This window comes from Apis mellifera, linkage group LG12, assembly GCF_003254395.2.
Source record: "Apis mellifera strain DH4 linkage group LG12, Amel_HAv3.1, whole genome shotgun sequence".
Classification (NCBI taxonomy): domain Eukaryota; kingdom Metazoa; phylum Arthropoda; class Insecta; order Hymenoptera; family Apidae; genus Apis; species Apis mellifera.
Genome location: NC_037649.1, coordinates 3,286,480 through 3,311,850, shown reverse-complemented (window position 1 = coordinate 3,311,850; position 25,371 = coordinate 3,286,480). Strand labels below are relative to the sequence as shown.

Genomic DNA, 25,371 nt, shown 5'->3' with positions numbered 1-25,371 from the left:
AAATAATATCATCTATATAAATCAATAATCAATTTTATGTAAACATAACATTAAAAGTCAAATAAATATAATATATATAATAAATATAATATCGTAACAATAGATTATATTTATGTTTATTTATATCAAATAATTTTTTATCACGTAAAATGTAAAATGCATATAAATTATTGACAGATATTACATAAATTATTACATTCATTTATAGTACGATTGATATTGCAATAATAATTTTAATGTGATTAAGATTTAATAATAGAGATATTTTAATTTTTTATTAAATTAATTTTATGATCTTATATTTTATTGTTAGATTATATGAAAGATGTATTATATACACTGTAAAAAATTACAAATTTAAAATTATTTGAGTGAAAAAATATTTTGTTTAAATAATTAAAAAATATAATGTAAGATAACAAATAAAGTTTAAAAACTATTCTAATTATGTATTATATGCATTATAAATTATCAGATATTCAATAATTTGTAAATTGTATGAGCTGCCATCTTTCGATAACTTTATAAAGCAGCCAGTATCATGAGGTTTTCGACCTATCTTTTTTCACTCGTATGTACTTTTGACGTTTTACTGTGTGTTGTGAATCTTTCTCATCTTTAATTTGTTGGGGAATCTAACGATTTTATGACAGAGATAAACAGGTATAAAAGTTCAATCTATATTTTGCATGCAACAGAAATCACAAATTATTTCATTTATCATGAAACCTGTCAAGTTTTATTGATTAACTGTGTATACTTGGCCGGCCGGCGAATAGCCGACGCCGCGCCGGTCAATTCAATAACCAATAAAATGATCAATATAAATAATCATTTTCATTGTCAATAATATGAGCTCCAAGTTCATATGTTAAATATGCTAGGAAATAATATTGATATAACAATTCTATATAAAAAGAATATTAATATCATCGATTACTTGTCTGAAACAATCTGGGTCATTGACATACTAATTATGTGCGAACTTGTAACTTAGAAAATTTGAGAATGCGCATGCTTGTAATATAAAATATACGCGGGAAAATATTTCTAATAAAAACATTTAATGGGAATATTTCAGAATAATAAATATAAAAATATTTTATTAATTAATTATTATAAGCATAATTAATTATAAGCATATTATATTTGCATATCGAATCATAAAACATTTATTTGCAAAAATATCATAATAATAAATATTTTAATCAACAATAAATCTTTTATTATCATTTAATTAATCATTTTTTCAGATTTTTATTATATTTTCTATAATTTTAAAATATTTTTTGAATGCATTATTAATAATGTGGAATACATATAAAAATTTATAGAAATTCAATTTATGTGAAAATATATTTTGATACAGTGATATTCTGAAGTGTATTTAAAAAATTGTAAACTTTTAAATATTATTAATCGGTAAATGCATTGATTACTTGAAAAATTTATGAGTTAATTGAAAAAGTTATATTATAATTTATTGTTTTGGAAGATGATTAAAAAACTTAAAATTATTTATTTTAAATTTTTAACAACTCTATTTGAAGTAAAATATATACAATAATTATATATAATAAATGTATAATATAAGAAATATATATAATAAACATTGTTAGAACATTTAAAATTATTTTAAATATTTTAAATATTTTAAATGTTTATTTTGAATCTTTAATAATAATTCTATTTGAAATGGAATATATTTAAGTATTATATATATATATATATAAAATATTATATATAATATTTTCATTCAGATGTGACGTAATATATTATTACATAAATCGCACGATGATTGATATTGCTAACATTCAGTAATCAAATATTTTTTAGTTTTTTATTCAATTATATAATTTTAAACGAACTATGTTGATTATAATAATATTTTATTAAATTTAATTTATTTTATTTTGTGAATTAAATTACTTAAAAATGAAAGATTACATATTAATAAAATGTATAGTAATTTTAAAAATAATATTATATTAAAAAATAATTATAATTAATAATAAATAATATTAATATATGTATAAACATAATTAAAATATTAGCAAGAAAATTAAAGAATAGAATTTTGGAATTTGGAAAAAGAATGTTGGATGATTTTCTGTTTTTAATTTTTATTTTAATTACGCTTTGTTACATTAATAAAATATTAATAATAATAAAAATAAATAAATAAATAATAATTTTTTTAAATGGTATTTATTTATAAAAAGAAAGTGATAATTTATGTGTTTATATTTAATTTAAATCATGATTAATGCTTCAATGTTCACATGAACTATCTTAGAATTATAAATATAAATTAATCATAATAAGTAATTATAAATACAAAAAAACAAAATATTATGATACAAATAATAGTGATATAATAAAAAATAATATAATAATATACAATAATGATACAATAAAAAAAAATAATATATTTTTTTTTTAATTAAAAATTAATTTATTTTAATAAAATTATTTTTTTTTAGTATAAAATATTATTAATATTGCAAATCAATATAAACTTTTCAGTTTATTTATGTTTAGTATATCTTATGAAAATTATATAATTATAATCGTTATAAATCATAAATAAGTTAAGAACAATATAGTGCAATAAAAAAAATATATATATTCCATATATTTCATTAATAAATTCAATTATAATTAATATTTAATCATATTTATTTTTTAAGATGATTATAAAATATAAGGAAGATTATATTCATTATAAGAATAATCTATAATTTTTACATATTAAATTAAATCTTTTTCTTTTATTTAAAATTATTTTTTATAATAAAAATTTTTTATTCAATTTTTTAATAACTGTTTTCATAATTTTTTATTTTTTATAATTTTATTTTTTTACAATTTTTTTCAAACAATAAAAAAAAAATTAAAAATTAAAATTAAAAACTATCCAAATCAATTCTATTACAAAAGTTGTCGTTAATAATTATATCATTAATAAAATAGTTAAAAATGATCTTAATGTTTAATTATGAATTATATTAATATTTAATCACATAGATAACTCGGTCCCGCTAGTGTCCTGAAGTTTATACTTGTATTTCTGTTAATTTCCTTAAATGGGGATTTAAAGAACGAGTTTTTTATTTTCCTTGCAGGTGTAGTTCATAAGAACGCCCTTGCAAGGACAACAGCCTTCTCGAGTCTTTAGATCTTTTGGGGCAAACATTTAAAAAAAAAGCAAATAGATAAGAGAAGGCAAGTTAATACGATGAATTATATCGAGAGAACCAGTCTTCTGCTTTTGCCTTCTTGTCTTTTTCTATATTCTTAGCTTCTTTCCTTATCGTATCACTCATTTTTCTTTCCTTTCATTTACCTCCCTCCAAAGTTCAAAGCTTCCCTTCTCTTTTTTCCTTCTCTTTAGCTCAGGAACCAGTCGCGATTTTTCACGCGGTGGGAACTAGAAACCGCTCCCTACTATAAATAGCCTTCGAGTTCGCTCTCGAGCTCTGCTCTCTCGGCCTCCAACGGCGATGGGAGTAGCTAAAAGGGGGTAGCCATCCATGGGCGCCGACACACTGACGTTTCAATTTTATTTTTTTATCACATTCTAATTTTAACTTCTATTGTATAGCAAAAATTTTTTTTTATTTATATATTTTTTTTTAACGATTCATAAACATAATCTTGTGCTATAATTTTTTCAAAATAATTTAAAATTAATGATACAAATTATTAATATTTTTTTCATTTTTTTCTTTCTTTATAATTTTGTCTTAGTTTTTATTATATAGTATCAATTAGCAAAAAGTAAAATTATTGCTTATACCTTATTATTAAAATAATTTAATAAATTGTTATTTTTCATTCCTGTTTTTTTAATTATTTTTTTATTATTTCATATTATTTTTATTATTTAGAAAAAAAAATTAAAATTAAATATAATCAAAAAAAGAACAAATATGTATTTTTTTTATTTAATATATTTATATTAATAAATAAACTATTTACATTATTTATATTAATAAAATTTGTAATTTAATATTATTATTAAAATTTATTAAAATTATAAATATACATTTAAATTATATTTAAATATAATTTAACTGCATTTGTATTCCTTATAAAAAAATACATCGTTTGAAAAAATATTCGTTGAAATAAATATTTATGTTAAATTTTAAAAATTATTATTTTGAATCATGATGGATATGCATAACTGTCAATTATGAATATTTAAAAAGAATATTTATGCATATAGATCTTCAAATCATTTGTGAAAACAAATTACTCTTATAAATTACAGGAAAATTGGTAATCAATAGATAATCAATTGATAATACTTTTATCTAATAATGATTTTTTTTTATTTTTTTTATATTTTTTGTTTTTTCATAATCTATATCTAATTTGAAGATTAAAATTTTTTTTTAGAAATTTATTTAAATTAAAAGAAATTAAAAATTCTAAGAATAGAATAAGATGATTAATGAATTTTAATAATTTTTAATTTTCTTAAAAATTCTAATAAAATTCTATCGGCGCCCATGGAAATCATGACTTTATGTGAAGGACAAAGAGATAGAGGGGATGTGCATTGGAATTTTTATGGAAGTAAAAAAAGAAAAAAGAAAAACTTTATGTCTGGCATTAATCGAGAAGCAAGTAGTGAATGCAAAGAATAGACATGTTAAAATGAATAATTTAGAAAGAATGTTGATCAATTTCCTGAAAAAGAATGCTGTTTTTTAAAATTAATCATCGAATATTTGATGAAATCAATATGAAAAATTACATAAATTTTTAATATGAAACAAGATGATAAAAAACTATTCAAGATATTAAATATAGAAAGTAATACAGAATAAGTAATATAAAATATAATAATATAGAATAAGTATAGAAAGTAATATATCTTAGTTAATTAAATATAAAATGAAAAAAAATGTTGAATATGAAATGAAATAAAAGCATGGATTAAAAAATTAATATTTTTATAGTTATAAATACTATTTATAGTTATAATATAATACTTTTTAAAATGAAAAATTTTTTTATAATTATAAATAATTTTTCATTTTAAGAAGTCTCGTTTATTTATTGTTTTAAAAACTCTATGCTGTATATAAATGAATTAAAAATATGTAATAATTTTTTTTTGTGATTACAGAAAATCTTTTATTATATCTTTTTTTTATTCAAAGAATATTGATTTACTAAATTATTGTTAAAATGAAGTACTTATATATTTTATTAACTGTTATTATTAATTTATTAACACTATATTATTAAAATTATCTATAATGTAATCTAATTTTTCTTCGATCATTATTTTAATATTGAATTGGTATAAAAGTAATATCTGTTTTATAAATGTGGAAATAAATTAATTTATTATAATCTATCGATATTCCATTTTTAAATTTTATATAAATATTGTAAAAATATCATATAATCTACTAATACTAATTTAATCTAAATATTAAATATTAATTTATTGAGTTTATATTTTATATTTTTCGAAACAAGAATTTATATACATAATTTTATTATTTATTTTTATTGTTAGATATTTCCTTGTTAGATATTATCTTAATTTGAAATTCAAAAAAAAAAACATTTGCTGATACATTCATCCACACTTTCAATTATTAGTAAGAATTGTTTTTATATTGCTTAAAAAAATTATTGTAATTATATTTTCTTTAAATTAATCATATGTATGATTAAAAATATTAATTATCTTGTTTTTTTATATTGTAATAGTTTAATTTATTTTAATTATCTGAAAAAGTAGAATATTTTGCATAAATATAAAATGTAAAAGAATACAATAACTATATAAAAAATATAGATAAAAATGAAGTTAAATATATATATATATATATATATAATATTAAATATAGATTAAATTAAATATTAAACAAACAATTTTCCCATGAATCTAATATTTTAATTACCAAGTTTATAATAAAAAATATCAATTAAGAAATATTCTCTTTAAGTTTTATACTCTTCAAAATTGTTACTCTCCATTATAATATCTATATATCTATTTAAGTTCTTACTTTCCATATAACATTCCATATGAATTTATTCATAAAATCACTCAATGATATAACCAAATAACTGTGTATGCAAGTAATATTGATGATTAATGAAAAACCTCGAGGAATTTTTTATACGTACAATAATATACATATATATGTATATATATATAATGAAATAAATAATGTACGAAATAAATAATTTTCGTTTGCAATTATGTTATAAATTGAACATAAATGACATAATCGAATGATAGAAAAAAATTATTCAGAAATTATATTCATTAATTAAATTATATTCATAAAATTCATAAATTTTAAATTATAGATATACCTCGTATCGCTATTACTGTATTCATTTAAATTGAACAAACGATTAAAAAAAATCTGATTTATACGCCTTGAATCTTATTTTCATCTATTTTTATAGAATGATTTTTTAATGTTTTCTAATATGAATAATTAAATATCATATTTTTGTGGCAAATATATATTATATATATTCAATTGCTATTAAAATTAATTGATGTGAAAATGTATTTTTTGATATATATGTATTTTTTAATGAATACTTTATTATTAAAAATCTTATTTTATTTTTAATAAAAAGTTTTGCTAAATTTAAATTCTTATTATATATTATAATTTTTTTAACCAAGTATAAAATATTATAATTAAATGTATAATTAAAATATATAATTGAAAAAATAAAGTTTTTTATTTATAAATAATATTACAAATAATAGATTTAAAAAGAATAATAGATATAAAAAGAAAATAAAAGAAAGAATATAAATAAGTTCATGATTATAAAAAATATTACGCAAAATGAAAATTGAAATTAGAAATTAATTTTTCAAATTAATTTGCACTCAATGAAAAATAATTATATTTATACTTTAGCTTTTTCTTAAAGTTTAGAAAGCATAAATATAAAATAAAACAAATTTTTTAATTTATTTATTTATGTTCTGAATAATATATCAAGGTGAAATAAACAAAAAGATTTTAAATGACTTATAAATAGTAATTATAATATATTATATTATAATTTTTATATAAATTAATATATAATATTTAAATAATATATTAAAATAAATAAATTTAAATTGTTTAAGATTAAACATAATTTAAAGTTATTAAAATTAATTTAATAGATTCAAATTAATAGAATGTTAATAGTTGAATTATTAATTTCTTAACTTTAAAATAAAAAAAGAATTAGTAAAGTAAGTAAAAGTTTCACAATAATTCATATTTTCAATATAATAATTTCAATTTCATTCCATACTATTGGGTTGGCAACTAAGTAATTGCGGATTTCACTCATAGATGGCTTCAGTTGAATTTTTAGGTTTGCTGGCGTAGTCCAAATGTAAAACACATTTTGTTATTTGATAGTTGGCAATTCAGCTGTCAATCAGTAAAAAAAGTTTTTTGATCGATTGTGTAGTTTTCGTTTGGCATTCGTTGAAAAATGGAAAATCAAAAGGAACATTATCGTCATATTTTGCTTTTTTATTTTCGCAAAGGGAAAAACGCATCGCAAGCTCACAAAAAGTTATGTGCTGTTTATGGCGACGAAGCCTTAAAAGAACGGTAGTGTCAAAATTGGTTTGACAAATTTCGTTCTGGTGATTTTTCACTCAAAGACGAAAAACGCTCTGGTCGTCCAGTTGAAGTTGATGACGACCTAATCAAAGCAATAATCGATTCGGATCGTCACAGTACAACTCGTGAGATTGCAAAGAAGTTTCATGTATCACATACATGCATTGGAAACCACTTAAAACAACTTGGCTATGTTCAAAAACTCGATACATGGGTTCCTCACGAACTGAAAGAAAAGCATTTAACGCAACGCATTAACAGCTGCGATTTGCTAAAGAAATGTAATGAAAATGATCCATTTTTAAAACGATTGATAACTGGCGATGAAAAATGGGTTGTTTACAATAATATCAAGCGGAAAAGATCGTGGAGCAGGCCACGTGAACCAGCTCAAACAACATCAAAAGCTGGTATTCATCAAAAGAAGGTTTTGTTATCAGTTTGGTGGGATTACAAAGGAATTGTCTATTTTGAACTCTTACCACCCAACCGAACGATCAATTCTGTTGTCTACATTGAACAACTAACGAAATTAAACAATGCAGTTGAAGAAAAGCGGCCCGAATTGACAAATCGAAAAGGTATTGTATACCATCATGACAATGCAAGGCCACACACATTTTTGGTCACTTTGGTCGGCAAAAATTATTGGAGTTTGGTTGGGATGTTTTGCCACATACATCATATAGTCCTGAGCTTGCACCATCTGATTACTTTTTGTTTCGATCTTTACAAAACTCCTTGAATGGTAAAAATTTCAATAATGATGATGATATCAAATCGTACCTGATTCAGTTTTTTGCTAATAAAAACCAGAAGTTTTATGAACGTGGGATTATGATGCTGCCTGAGAGATGGCAAAAAGTCATTGATCAAAATGGACAACACAGAATAAAGTTATTTAGTTCCATGAAAAAATTGTCTTTGATTTTCTAAAAAAAATCCGCAATTACTTAGTTGCCAACCCAATATTATAATTTATAAAGCATTCGAGTAACTAGCGAACATACCGGTTATAATATATAAAATATAACTATATGTTACTTCTAAATATATCAAATGTGAAATATTAGAAAAGGATAATAAAAACGAAAACGATTTGAAAAAATAAAATATTATTTATAATTTTATAATAATATTAATTATTATAATATTATAGTAATATTATTATTTTAATCTTTAATGTTATAAAATATAAAGTATCTAATTGATTGCATACATTTCAGTTATGTTCGTCAATTTTTTTTCACAAACGAAAACTTGTTACAAATTATTTTTCTATTCTTTTTTATTCTCATTCTTCAAATAATTTAAAAAATCGTTCTTAATTTTTTTTTTTTTTTGCGTTTTAAATAATTTTTTGTAATCGATTTATTTATTTTTTCAATCGTGACTTTTTAGAATTTTCAAATTTATTTTGTATCAATTTAATTTTTCACATTAAAAAAAAAACAAAAAATAAAATACTAAAAAAAAACATTCTAAAAAAAATATAAAAATATATAAAAGATTTAAAAACTGGTATTTAACAGTATTTATATTATTAAAAATCATTATATTTAAAATTTTTATATGAAACGTATATATAAAAGATTAATTTTTTGGTTTAATTATTATTATATGTATATATAAATTTTTTCTTTCAACTTAAAAAGAAAAATTTTTCAAAAATTTCAAAATAAATTATCATATTAATTATCATATTAACTTATCAGTCATAAATATTGAAAATATTCAAAAAGAGTCAAAAAAAGATTCGAAGATCTATTAGATTTTATAATTGGATTGTATTTTTCAATAAGTCTAAAACTAGTCACACATATACCCACTGATCTGCATAAGTCTGTTTAAAATAAAATAAAATGCATACATACATTTCGAAAATAGTTTTATTAATGGATCGTACATTGACAGATCATATTTTAGCAATTATAGGTTTATTATTATTAACTAAAAAAAAAAATGTTTTAAAAATATCGTTACATAGTGTAATGATTGAAGAAAAAAAAATTTTATTCACAAGTTATTAAGTAAATTATAATTTGTGTAGTTGATTAGTATAATTATTTGAAGCTGAATAAAAAAAATCTATTTTTTTTCCTTATAATTATTTACGGTTTTTTGTCAAATGCAAATGAAGATGTTTTAAAATTTCATTGTGAACAATTTAGTCAAAGAATTATTACAAACGTTTCGATTTGATTTTCTCATACATATATAATATAGTAAATTTTAAAATTTTAAATCTATTGAATGATATTTCATACTATTTGCTCTCGCTTATGCCAAAATACTTGCATAATTCTATTCCATATAGATTCACTTGAACAAATAGGTTTGAACAAAATGTAGACAAATCCGATAACTGAAGCAAGTTAAAGTTTTTCGTGAATGAACATCTCTTCCACTACACGACTGAATTGCCACGGAATGCTGCGAATGTAAACGATCACTTTTTACCTTATCGTTTTAAACACATTGCATGCATGCGACACGATCAATTTTCTCGCTTATACTATCAACGTGTCGCAATGTAATTCGTTTGCATCTTCAAAAGTGATATAATTTAATTCTATAATTATATTTGTCTAATTATTATTTCATTATTGGAATTATTAATTTTTATTATTATTATGTAAGCTATATTAATTTAAAAAAAAATTCATTTAATGAAAGAATAGTTCATTATTTTCATTATTATTGATATTTCGTGTATTGAATTAACATATATTGATATTTTAATATAACTTTATATAAAATAATAAAATTTCATTATATGAATAAACAATTCATATAATCGAAATTCATATAATAGGATTATCCTTATCAGTTATTTTCACTATTTTTAACTTCATCATCAATTTTTAACTCATTCAAATAACCAAAAAATTCAGATAAATGAATTCAATCATATAATTCATTTTTCACATTATATGATTGAATTAATAACTTATTATGTTTGTATTTATTTTCATTTATAGCAAATATTCATATTCGTATTTATATTTATTTCGAATTATTAATCTATTTTGTTATTTATTTGGTTTTATACATAACAGATATTCATATTGTAATAATATTTTTTTGAAGATTACAAGAATACTTTAGATACTACTTAAAGATTGTATTTATTAAATCTTTTTACTAAATCTTTATTAAATCTTTTTTTAATTTCAACTAATTTAATAAAAGAATTTATTAAAAAGATATTATTTTTATATTATTTCTATTATTTTTCTGAAAATATCAATCAATCATATATTTTATAATGATATTCACATATAATATATATATTCTATATTTTTCAGTTTCTTGAAACAAATACAATATTAAATTTTATTTGCATACATATACAAAGTATTTCTTTTTTAATAATCTAAAAGAAAGTTAACTGCAATTAACATTTCTCAATCTATAAATTTGATCGTATGTAAAAAATGGATGCGAAAATAACAATAGCACTGATTCGATAAAACACATTAATAAAATTATTATTTGACAATGAAAAATTTCTTATTATTTTTTGATTATAAAAACTATATAATATTCCAAAGAAAGTAATTTTTCTCCAATATTTTTGACAATTTTATTATATAGCATTTGTTTCCTCTATAAAATCGAATTTGAATTTTCAAAAAATTTTATTGTAAATTAAAAATGAAGTAATTTAAAGAAATATATTTTAATAAAAAAGAATGCTATGATAATAAATCAAATTCAATTTTGTAGAGAAAGAACAATATTATATAATAAAATTGGAAAAAAATTATTTTTTTTATTGTATTTTTTTTATAAAATACAATTTTGTAAATATAACAAAAATATTTTATATCCATTTATTTTCTAAATCTAACATGATAGACAATTTTTATGAGCTTCAGCTTCAGATTTAATATATGAAAATATATAAGAAATCTCTCTATTGCCAAATAATAATGTTTTATCATATTTATGCTATTATTTTATCATCTATTTTTAATATTATAAAATATATTCATATATATATAATATTATAAAATAAATTCATAAATAGAAATTTGCAAATAAAAAAAAATGTAGTTGATTTTTTTTTCTATTAGAATTATAAGAAAAAAATATGGATATACATATAAAATTTGAATACATTGCATTAGTCTTGAGAAATATTAAAAAATATAGGATGTGCTATTTTGTTGCGAAATATAGAATAATTCTCTTTCTAATGGCATATCAAATAACAGCTTCGTCTTGCTCTGTTACAATATAAGCGGGAAAGGACTGATGCCTTGGCACTAGTTCAAATAATAGAAATTTAATTAAAATTTATTTTATTTAAAAATTTTATTTCAATAAATGAAATTCAGACAAATGGAGTTTTATTCAATAAAATTCAGACATATATATTTTTTTATAATAATGATGTAATGATATAAAATAAATGTTTCTATGAATTCGAAAAAGATATAAATATCGATGTTTTTTTGAAATATCTTTTTTTTAAATCTCTTTTTAAATGATATTCATATAACAAAATGAATTTATTTTTATAATAATCTATTTTAAATAATATTATATTAGTATTATTATTAAACTTTTAACAAAAATACTTGAATTATTAACTCATAAATATTTATTTAAAAATAATTATTTATCTTGTAATGTCTTACAACATTTGCGTATATGAATAAAATTAATGGTTTCTTGTTGATAGGAAAGTTTTAATTCGTTTTATAAAAGAATTCATTGTATAAAAATATTTTAAGGTCATGAAATATTCTTGTTTAAGCTTTAAAATTAATATAATAGATTAAATAATTGTAGTAGATAGACAATTTTTGTTTTCATTATATATTCGTTTATATTATTTCAATTTAAAAGAATAAAAATAAATCCTAAGACAAATATTTTCTATATTTTTGAAATAAATATTATAAGATTGTAAATAAATGTAAATATCAGTACATGATTTATTTTTATTCAATTTTTAGATTACAAAAGGATATCAAAAATTATAAAGGAATATCTTTTAAGATAATAAAATTATTTTAATATAGAAGATTTATAAAAAAAATAAGTAAATAAGCATTATAATATGATTCTATACTTCTGGTTCAATGAAAATAAAAGTACATGTAAAATAATCTTCATCTTAAAATTCAATTTTTCTTATTATATATTTTATTCATTGGAAATAAAAATAAAAAAAAATTGAATTATAGTTCTATCTAACTATCAAAAAAATATATAAAAATATAAAATATAAAAATAATAATATTATTTTTGAATTTTGAAAAATATAAAAAAAAAGATTTACTAATAAACTTTATAATATTTATATAAAATTCAAATTAGAAATTATTCTAGAAGATCTGAGATATCTGAAGTACTAATTGAAAGATATAAATATTAGTATATAAAAATATCATTTTTTTAAATTATAATTGTATATAACTATAATTGTGATACATGAAGCGAAAAAGAGACGAAATATGACGGTGCAATAATATAATAAATATAAAAATATTTTAATCTATCTCCGTTTTATATCTATTTAATGCAAACTTCAATTGCTTTTAATGTAATAAATAATCTCAATCGATATTCTTGTATAACTTTTATGTTTATTTTTTTCAATTTTTTTTTTCTTATTATTTCTTAAATCTTAATTTTTCTAATCTTTAAAATTTTTCTAAATGTTTAACAAATATAATTAATATCCTATGTATTATAGTAAATTAATTTATTTTTTCATTTACAAGACTCATTATTTTTCTATCTATCTAACACGTATGTTTCTTTTTTGCAATTAAAGATCAATTTATAATTTTTCAAAATTACTTATTGTTTATTGTATAACAATGATAATCCAAAACTTGCAATTTTTGAATTATTAGTATTATTGTTTCTTGTAATTTTTAATAGTAAAATTTTATTAATAAATTCTCAAATCATCTCAACTTTCAATTTGTTATTTTAATATGATGTTCTTTCACATTCTTATAATAATTCAAACCATTCGAATTTGTTTTTTTTTAAAATCGTAATTTTTGAATTATATTTAAATTATATATATTTGAATTAGAAACTATAGTTATAATAAGAAAAATAGATATATATAATTATGTTTTTATATCATTTTATTTCATATGTATAATCATTTTAATTTTAAAATGATTCATATTTTTTTTATTCAATTTTAAAATAATTCATTAAATTTTAATTTTAAAAATACTTTAAGTTTTTGCATGTAATAGATTAAAAAAATTAATAAATAAAAATTTATTAATAATTAGATATTTTATTAATGTACTAAAAATCAAATTATCTTTAATTCGAAAATTATAATACATTATATTATCATAGTTCATATACTTATTATATATAATAAAGTAAAGTAAATGAGAAGTTCATATAATATTTTTTGTTTATCGATATTATTAATATGTAATAATATTTTCTATTAGATCATGTAACTAATGTTAATTATTAATTATTATTAATTACATTAATTAGTTGCGATTTGTATGTAGTAAATTTTAATCTAGTATTTGTTACTAATTCATAACTTATTTCTTATATAATTTCTTTCTATAATCATTATAATTTTTGAAGGAATGAATTGATATCAAATTGAAGAATTTTAAATATCATCTAAATACAATGAGGAATAAAACTTTTCATACGCTTTCTTACTAGAAAATTCAAAAATTAATTCAAAAATTCTGATTTGAAATTAATGAAATTGATGAAAATATATATATGTTAGAATATAATAAATTATAGACACATAAAAGAATTTTTTTGTGAATGGTAAATATCTAAAATGAATCTAAAAAATTCAATATCTTTTCATGTTTATTATATAATTTATTATATAATTTTTTTTAATTTTTTTGATAATGATTAGATAATAAATAAATAAATTTTGAAAATTTTATATATATATATATAATTTTATATATAATTTAAAAATATAATTTAATTGTTTAATTTTATAAACAAATATTTTTTTAAATAAAACTTTTAAATATATAAAATATAATTTTTTTAATATTTATTTTTTAGCAAAATATCATTTGAAAAAAAGTGAAATCAATGCTTAAAATTTTAATGCAGTTTTTATTTTTTTAAATATAACTTCATAATACAAGATAAAATAAAATTTTTATTTTAAACGAAATTTTAAAATTTACTACTTTCATCAACCAATTATAAAAAAATTATCAGAAATTAGAATTTTTGAATTAAGTGAATTTTTTTATAAAATATTATAATATATTAAAAGTTTTATTCCTATGTTTAATATCTCAATAATTAATATCTTCAATAATTTATAAAATATTTTTTTTATAAATTAATATGAATTTAAATATGAATTTAAATTTTAATATGAATTTTTTTATAAAATATTACATTAAAATTTTTATTTCTTATTGTATTTAATATCTCAATGATTTTTAAAATATTTTTTTTAATTTAATATTAAAAAAAAAAACATCTACATATGTGATGAAATTGATGACAATAGAAAAAATAGCTATAAAAACTATTGTTTTATATATATATATATATATATATGAATTACAATTGATGATGCAATTGATATGAATTGCAAATGATATGATTATAAAATTTAAATTAATAATATAAAACTATTTTATTAGTTATATGATCTAATAAAAAAATTGTTAATATAAAAAACAATAAAAAATTTCTCTTTTTTTGTAAATTTATGAATATTGCATTTAATATAAATATTAAGACAATAGATATGAGAGATTTTCTGCAAAATAGAATGCAAAAAAAAAACAGTAGGTTTTTATTACATCAATATGATTTCTATATTTTTCTACACGAACGATTTCCATTCGTTCCATTCCTTCATTCTTACGTCCAAAAGAATTAAGCACAATAAATCATGTGATTGGACAAGGAGCAACAAGTTTGACGATTCTTCATTAAGATTAAATTCAAAAGATAGAAAATTATAGGTAAAAATCTTTAGTAAAAAATTTAGGTATTTAATAATTTATTTTTAAATTTTTAGTAAATTATAAAGAAATTTATAATAAAAACAAGCATTTTTAAATACTAATGAAAATCAATTTTTTTTGATACTAATATGGATAAATTAAAAAAAAAATAATTAGAAAAAATATACAGTATACATAATTAAAAATCGAAAGTTTAAAGTATCTATAATAATGAATTTAAAAATACCAGGAAAATCAGATATAAAATCAATTAATAATTAAAAATTAATTAATAATTAAAAAAAAATTGAACGATGATATTTTTTTAAATAAAAAAACAATAAAGTATCAATAATTAAAAGTTTTTTATTTATTTTATAATTATAATAGATCAATATTTAAATAATCATTTGAGTTAAATGATCGGTAACGGTTTTGAAGATAGATAAGAATTCTAAAGAATGACAATCGCGATTGATCATGAAAAAAAATCGAAGATATGAAGGGTAGATTCGATTAATAAATGATGATGGTTGCGGCGCCACTGTTATACCTCCGAGGGTCATATACTTATTTACTTGAGTTCCTGTGTATCATCGGCCAAAGCGCCGTCAGTCGTCATTCGGCTTTAGTGCGTGCAAGATTGTTTCGTATTCTGTTGAATTTTTGTTCGTTAATTTGCTGAATTTTTCTAACAAATGTGTAATAACTTTCAATATCAGTGAATATGGAGAATAAAACACGTACGATTCTTTTAATTATATCGAAATGTAATTAGAATATTTAATGTGACCCATAAAACCACGTTATAGAATTGTATATAGTATAAATGTATACATTATGTATAGATCATTAAACTTTCTTGAAATTTTATAAATGAGAAGATATAGTTTTGAATTTAAAAAAGAATTTATTTTTTTATTTGATTTTATAAAAAATATAAAATTTGAATTTATATAATTTGATGAAAATATTTTAAAAAAGATTTATATTATTTAATGAAAATATTTTAAAAAAGATTTTTATAAAGATAATTAGGAAGATAATTAATAAAATTATACAATTTTGTATTTATTTAAATATTGTATTATTTAATGTATTTTAATATAAAATGTATTTAAATACATTTTTATTAGGATAGAATAAAGGATAGGAGATGAAATTCATATTATTAATGAAAAGTTTCAGTAGTTTTATATTGTTTTTTGAAAAAAAACTATTAATTATTCAATTATTCATTAATTTAAGTTATAAAATTTAAGTTAAAAATAAGATTAATTTAAAAAATTTTCAATTAAAAATTTAAATTAAAATAATTATATTATATACATGTAATATAATTAATAATATAATTAATAATAATAATATATATTTATTATATGCTTTTAAAATATGACAGCGTATATAAAATATTTTCTTTAGGAAATTTAAATAATATTGCACATGTTTATAATCTTATCAAATTCATATTATATTTATTCATTAATATAAATATTTAAATTTTTTATTATACATCTAATCTCTCTTATGTAAAATATATTAATTTTTAATTTTATATTTTCTTGCAGTTTTAATGTAAAACAAAAATATATATATATATAATGTAATGATAAATATATAATGAATGATATAATAACTATTTTAGAAATGTTTTTTTAATTAAATCTATGAAATCAAATTGAAATTTTTAAATTTATAAAAAACTTCTTTTGAGCGATAATCAGACTCGATGGAAATTATTTTCTTTATGAATATAATATAAGATATATTTTTTTAAATATATCCGTTTGTTATTGCAATTAGCCAATTTTTTTTAAGAATTATTATTCGTAAACATTGATACATATTTATAAAGTTTGTATTAAAAGATGTTTAACAGTGTAATTTTATTGTTAAAAAATCATATATAAATTAAACTTGTTATTAACGTTTATAATATATTAATTATTAAAAATTCAAAATAATTTACAAATTATCTAAATAAATTATAAAAATTAAAAATATATATATCGATTATTTAATTGTTTGAAAGATTTTAAAAATCGTTTTGTTTAAATTATGATTAGTTATCTTTGTTGTAACTTTATTAAATATCAAGATCAGATTAGAATCGTTTACCTTTCAATTTGTTATTGTTATTGATTGATTATTGTTATTATATGTACAAATTGGATGACAATTGTTGTATACAATGAATCTAATTAAATACAATAAATCTGTACATGTACATCAGTAACAACTTTTATATAAAAAAAGAAAATTCTATATTTAATTACTTCTTTCAATTATATTTATTTTCAGTAAATATTTTTTGATCCTATAATTAAAATTAAAATTGAAAAATAAATGATTTCAATCTTAATATTCAATAAAATATAAAAAAACAATTAAATTATTATAATTCAAACAAATTTTTACATCCTTTAATTTTTAAAATTATATTGTTATAATTATAACATAAATATTATATAAAAATCTTTTTAAAATAATTGACTAATCTAAATGTTATATAAAATTCTTCTAAGATTACTTTAAAAAAAATTATAAATTTAGATATCATTATTTATATTTTTATTTTATATTTTAGTTATATTATATTTTACTAAATTCATTACTTTTTCCTTATTTTATATAAAAATTTTATATAATATTTTACAGGAGAGTTTAAAATGAATTTATAAAAACTCAATATCTCAAAAATATGAAAATATCAATTAACTGAAGATTGAAGATTGAATTTAAGATAATTTCAACTAATATTTTTATTTATTATTTATTTAAAATTTATTTATTTAAAATTTTTCTTTTAGAAAAATTTTCATTATGATTTTATTAAGGAATTATTAAGAAAGTTATTACGAAAACAATAAATAATATAATCATGAAATGCATAATCTAATTGATGTTGCATATGAGCACTAATAAATCCATTCGAGTATGAATAAATCCAAGCAACATATGTTGAAGAATATATATTGAATATTATAATTTATTTATTATTGGTGATAATTCAATATAATTTTTTATCGATCAAAAAATATTTATTATATTTAACTCTTTTAATTTTTTCAACATATGTTGCTTAAATTTATTTGTGCTTGATCGACGGTATATAACCAACACTATCGTCGCGGTTCGATTAGATTCGATTGGTCAGTATTTTTTATTAATAAAGTAACGAAATTTTTGTAAAAGAAAATGTTGTTTGAAATTAATTCAAGAGTCTTCAGTTAATAGATGTTCTTATATTTCTTATATTTTTTCTTATGTTCTTATATTTTTGGAATATCCTGTATATATATTTAGCACAGCAAATTCCTTTCACTTCATAAATTCAATTTATTTATTATATATATCATATCAATCTATTTTAAAAATCAACTTTTAAACATTGTCTTTGTCATTTGACTATACTACCTTATATTATTTTTATCCGATAAATTATTTATTATAATCTCAGTATTATGTATTTATGTATTGTAATCTCAATAATATATATTTCTATAATAAATAGAAATATCTATATATATATATATATATATATATATATTATCGTGAATATTTTAATCAAATTTGTATTCGATGACTCTCTGTAATTTAGATACAAAAATATTAAAACTGAGTAAGTGTGCATTAAATCTATTGAATTATTAATGATTCACATATTTCACATCGCAATACTTATCGTATCATATAGCAATTATAATACATTCTATTTGAATAAGACGTTCATATTGTGAAGTTGGTCCTAATGATTCATAATATACTTTGCTATTATCGTTAAAATCAACTTAATGCTTTGAGAATGGAAAACTTTTGTTGTTATTAAATCAATTTGCATTCTTTCATTTTAAAACAATTACAACCTATCATAGTAATTATAGCATCTGTTATATAATATTTTGATTTTAACTTTTACATTACTTTTTTTATACTACAAATAAAAAATAATTATTTTTAAATTATTAAAAAATTATAATTAAACAAACTTTATATAAAATATAATAAATAATTCATATTATTTTTTTAAATTATTGTTATTTTATTATTTATTTATATATAAATATCAAATAAATAAAATATAAAATAAATAAAATTCTTATGTTCTTAAATATCAAATTAATTTTGAACTATACTAATTAATTACTATTAATTAATATATTATTATATTACTTAAAAAATAATTATAAATAATCTACTAATAATATCCATATTAAATTTTATTTAAGTTTATATTAGGGTTGATTTGAAGAATGAACCTACTGAATTTCTGAATTTCAGTGTGAAAGAAGAAGATCCACGTGCATCAATCTGAATCAATATAATCATCAACTGCTAGATTCTTCAGATCATCTGAAACTATTAAAATCGTTCAACTCAACATTTGAATGCTTATAGCATTCAAATAATTTTATTAAATAAAATTAATTTTAAAAAGTATACTATTTTATCGATAATAATAAATTTTAATTTTTATTGAATAAAAATGATATAGTATTCATAAACTTTTAACTTGTTATGAATTGAAGATATTTAAGAAAATTAAAACTTTAAATAAAAAAAAAAGAAAAAAAAATAGGCAAAGTTTTTTAAAAAAATAAAAAGTCATTTTTTAAAAGAAGAAATAAAAGAAGTTTTTAAATTAGAAATTAAATATTTGAATTGATCTATCGAAACAATAGGTCTGAAGACCTCTTTGCGACAAGAAATTATTATTTCCGGCGAAACGGATTCAGCGAGAGAAAAAAATTGCTTTAGAAACAATTCCCCGAATAGGAAAGCTACGGGGATTTGGAGACGCAAACGGAGAAGAATTAGAAATATTAAAGAAAAATGGCATATGACGATGTTATACTTCAAATGGGAGAATTCGGCCACTATCAGCGCAGAATTTACTTGTTGCTTTGTTTACCAGCAATATCTTGCGCTTTTCATAAAATCGCTGGTGTCTTTTTGAGCGCGAAAATGAACGCCCGGTGAGAATTAAATTTAATCAATTCAAATAAAATATTTTTATAAATTGACTAAGTACTATATAATAGATTATATTTTTATAAATATATTAAATTTTCATTTTAGATGTTTATTACCACATGAAAATTTGGAGAATGCCACATATTTTTTATCTCCACACGTCATGAATGCAAGTTATCCGTTAGATTACGATCAGCAAGAATTATTACAGTGTTACAGATTGGATATTTTTAATATTTTTAATGAGACAATGATTAATAGACATGTCAATACAGATAATTCATTTAACCAAAAATCATTCATTTCAAATACTGTTAATATTCAAGAATTGAAGCCATGTGAGGTATATGTCTATGATAGAAGCAAATATAAAAGTACCACTACCTCTGAGGTAAATATATATATTTGATATTTTTATCAAAAGCAATAAATTTAAGTTATTATTAAAATTTCAAATCTAAAATTTTTTTATAAAATTCATTAATGATTAATTTAACTAAATAGAATATTATTTTAAGAAATAATATGAAACTTTTTTTTTTATTTTTTCAGTGGAATTTAATTTGTGACAAGGCATGGTTAAGAGCTACGGGGGATTCGTTATTCATGGTAGGAGTTATGCTTGGCTCGATGATTTTTGGTGCTTTGTCTGACAAATTTGGACGTAGACCAATTTTTTTCCTGTCTTTAGTTATACAGTTAGTTGGTGGTATACTAGTCGCAATTTCACCCGAGTTTATTTCCTATGTAATCTTCAGGTTAATAGTAGGCTCGACTACTAGTGGAGTTTTTTTGGTAGCCTACGTAATAGGTAAAATTTATAAATCTTTACACTAAATGAATCGTATGCATTCTTTACTGGTATCATTTAATATTATAGTGTTATAATACTGACAATGAGAACGACAACGTTGCCTTTCAGCCTTGGAAATGGTAGGTCCAAGGAAGCGTTTGGTAGCTGGAGTTGGGTGTCAATTATTCTTCACAACTGGATATATTCTAACTGCTGGTTTTGCATATTTTATAACTGATTGGAGAATGCTACAAGTCGCTATCACTGTACCTAGTATTGCATTTCTTTTTTATTGGTGGTAAGATAATATTTCTCTTATTTAAATTATTAAATAAAATTATATTTTTTTATTTATTTTTTTAAATATCTTAATTTTATTCAAGGTTCATTCCTGAATCCGCTCGTTGGTTATTAACGAAAGGTCGAATTCAAGAAGCAAAAGATCTTCTTCAACGAGCCTCTTCAGAAAATGGCGTAGAGATGCAAAGTGAAGCTCTAGATACGCTTCTTAATAATAATAGTGAAGAAAGTGCACCAGATTTTAAGAAACCATCATTATTTGATCTTTTTCGTTATCCAAATTTAAGACGAAAAAGTATTCTGCTATTCTTTAATTGGTAATTTTTATTTCAATTCTCTTTGCAATTCTTATTATAATTGTTCATATTTATTCATAAAGAAAATCATTTTTTTTATTTTCAGGCTTGTAAATAGTGGTACATATTATGGACTATCTTGGCATGTGTCTAATCTTGGTGGCAATGATTATGTTAATTTCGTGATTTCCGGACTTGTTGAAATACCTGCGTATACGTTTTTAATCTTTACATTAAACCGTTGGGGTAGAAAAATCATCTTATGCGGATGTATGCTGATATCTGGACTTTCATTGCTTGGTATTTTGCTTGTACCTGTTGGTTAGTAAAAAAAAAATTATATTTTTGTTTTTATTTATTTTTATTTATTTTGTTAATTATTATTTTTGTTTTCGATAAATATTATTATGAGATGTAGAAAATGTTTGTAGAATATTTTTTGTTCTTTTTGTATGAGATAACGCAATTTTCTTCTATTGAACCATATAATATTGATTAAATTTCACAAATTTCAGTTCAAATTTCACAACTATATAATACATGATATAATATTTTTCATTTATGTACATTAAAATATACATTAATCTTAATAGAAACTTATTGTTTGTGCAAACTTAAAATCTAAAAATCTTTTAAAAGGGCAAAGAATTAATCAATTAAGAAAGAATAATCCAAATATAGATAAAAAAAAATATAAAAGATGGTTTTTGATTGAAATTTTGCATACAAAACTATTCAACATGTATATGATTTTGCACTGATTATGAAAAAAACACTATTTGAATATTCAATGAATAACTAATTATTAGCAAAAAAAAATGTAAATTTTATAAAATTTTATGAATATTTCGATTTAAACATGTAAAAACTTTATAAATTTTTAAAAATTATTCTATATTATTTCTATTGGATGATTGAAAATCTAAATTTTATCAATATAATAATATTTGATGATGAATAAAAGTTTATATAATCTCATAATCGAATAAAAAAATGAAGATATAATAAAGATATAATAAAATTTATATTCACAATTAATGACAGAATCATTTATGATCAAGCCTGAATCTGTATTTCTTATTTTATTTACATACATATACTTTACATGCTTTACAAACATACTACAAGCCTCAAAACATTATGCTTGTTATTATAAAGCAATATGTGGAAAAAAATATTACAATTACAAGATAGCGAAATATATATAAAATATTACATTCTTAAATGATTGCAGATCAGAGAAAAATTAATAGATTCTCAATTATAGTAAATTAGTTCACAGAACATATTTATTATTATGAACTTATTTATTATTTTTTAATTATAAGAAGAATCTCATATTTTTTAACATTATTGATTATTCTTTCTTTGTATATCTATGGATATAATCTATCTATGATTATTATCTATATAAAAAGTATAAAATTGAATTATTTTATACTTTTTTTGAATGTAATATATATAATACTTAATTTAAATTCAAATATTCAGTTGAATTAAATATTTAAATATTTATTTGATTTAAATCTTAATTATGAATTATATATATAAATAATAATATAATAAAAATAACAAATCTATTTATGGGAAACAATGAAAAACAATAAAAATATTTTAAAAGAAGAATTTAAATATTATTTTAGATAATATTTAATTGGAAATAATATTAAATTATGTAAATATATATTAAAGAAAAATATATTGAAAAAAAAGTAATAATATAAATTTAAATAAATAATTTTTATAAATTTATTTACAACCTTTATATTCACGTCTCATACATTATTACATGTATTAATAATAAAATTATCATTGATTATATTATTAATTTATGAATATTTTCAGATTCACAATGGCTCGTAGTATGTTTAGCAATGATCGGTAAGCTCACGATTACATCGTCATATGGCGCTATTTATGTTTTTACTGCTGAACAATTTCCTACGGTTATTCGAAATGTTGGTCTTGGAGCAAGTTCAACTTTTGCACGAATTGGTGGTGTAATTGCTCCATATGTCATTCATTTGGTAATTTATAATTTTAATTTTCTAATTATTTTGAATATATTCATCACAATTGTGTTGTTACAGTCTGAAATCTGGATGCCTTTACCATTTGTTATTTTCGGATCATGCGTACTTTTTGGTGGAGCAATGTCGTTACTCCTTCCGGAAACATTAAATAAAAAGCTTCCAGAATCTATACAAGATGGTGAATTATTCGGAATGTACGTGAATATATCATGCATTTTTTATTCTGATTTCATATAACTTATATAATTTACATAATTTTAGGAAATCGAAGAAAATAAAAAAGCAACAATTAGATATAGAACAACTAAGTGAAATTGATGTAATAAAACCATTAAAACTGCAAGAAAATGGAATTCATGAAAAGCAAATTGGATGACATTAAATTATAAGAAAAATACCAATTATGCTCAAAGTATTTTCGTCTAATCATATTTCAATCTAAACTATATACATTAAGCATCAAGAAATACAATGTATACAGTCTTATGTATACAATGTAATCATTTACGTATCTAATACAAAAGATTGAAATATTAAAAACGAAAAAAAAATCACATTGATTTTTTAAATTGTATTAGTAATAATTGTAATAGTATAAGCTGCTTTTAATCAATCAAAATACGTAATATGAAATTAAAAAACAATGAAAACCTTATACTTAAGACTTTTAACTTTAATAACAAAAATAAATAAAAATGAAAAATGTAATGAAAATAAAAAACTAATTTTTACATACTTCTGTACATATATACAATATAAATATAAAATTGTAATTTAATAGCACATATAAATTCTGCCAACAAACATATCATTTACTTTAATTTCTGAATATTGTTTATATATATATCAAATGATCTTAAAGTATACATCTCTACAATTTATTTAGAAAATATTATGTGAATAATTATATTTCTGCATAAAGATTAAAAAAAAATATATAAAGATATCAATATTTTAATAGTTTTTTATTTTATTATTATATAATAATTATATATTAATATATTATATATATTAATATTATATTATATTATATATTAATATATAATGTGGTACTGTCTTTTTATTTAAATAGTTTCAATATATTAAGAATTATTATATAAATTTATATAAATTTATAATATTAAATTTTTTATTTTTAATTCTTAATATATTGAAAAAAAATTGTTAATATATTAATTTTTTGGATTATTTCATTAACAACCTAGTTATTTTTTTGATACATATTAAAAAACTTAAGTTTAGATTTTTCTCAAATTTTAATATTTTCTTTATAATTTGTTAAATATTTGTAAATTAAAAATATTTTTTTATGTTGTTTACTTCATGTATAAAATTATAATTTTATCAAATTTCATTAAAATCAGTGAAGATCATATTTAATTATATTATTATATT

At 19.0% G+C, this 25,371-nt stretch overlaps 1 protein-coding gene across 4 annotated transcripts; it reads left to right on the top strand.

Annotated features, from left to right (window-relative positions):
* Positions 1–517: 517 nt before the first annotated feature.
* Positions 518–24,922, top strand: LOC412399 (organic cation transporter protein). 4 transcript variants are annotated; one of them, XM_026444351.1, is made up of 10 exons: positions 518–663; positions 19,862–20,556; positions 20,660–20,945; positions 21,107–21,365; positions 21,477–21,645; positions 21,731–21,964; positions 22,050–22,264; positions 23,789–23,970; positions 24,034–24,170; positions 24,238–24,922. In XM_026444351.1, exons 2-10 carry the CDS (start codon positions 20,414–20,416, stop codon positions 24,350–24,352), a joined length of 1,740 nt encoding a protein of 579 aa, XP_026300136.1. In that variant the 5' UTR covers positions 518–663; positions 19,862–20,413; the 3' UTR covers positions 24,353–24,922. The 4 variants fall into 4 exon arrangements, with proteins under 4 accessions (XP_026300136.1, XP_026300138.1, XP_026300137.1 ...); XM_026444353.1 differs by having other exon boundaries at positions 522–663; positions 20,357–20,556; XM_026444352.1 differs by having other exon boundaries at positions 522–663; positions 20,263–20,556.
* Positions 24,923–25,371: the final 449 nt, after the last annotated feature.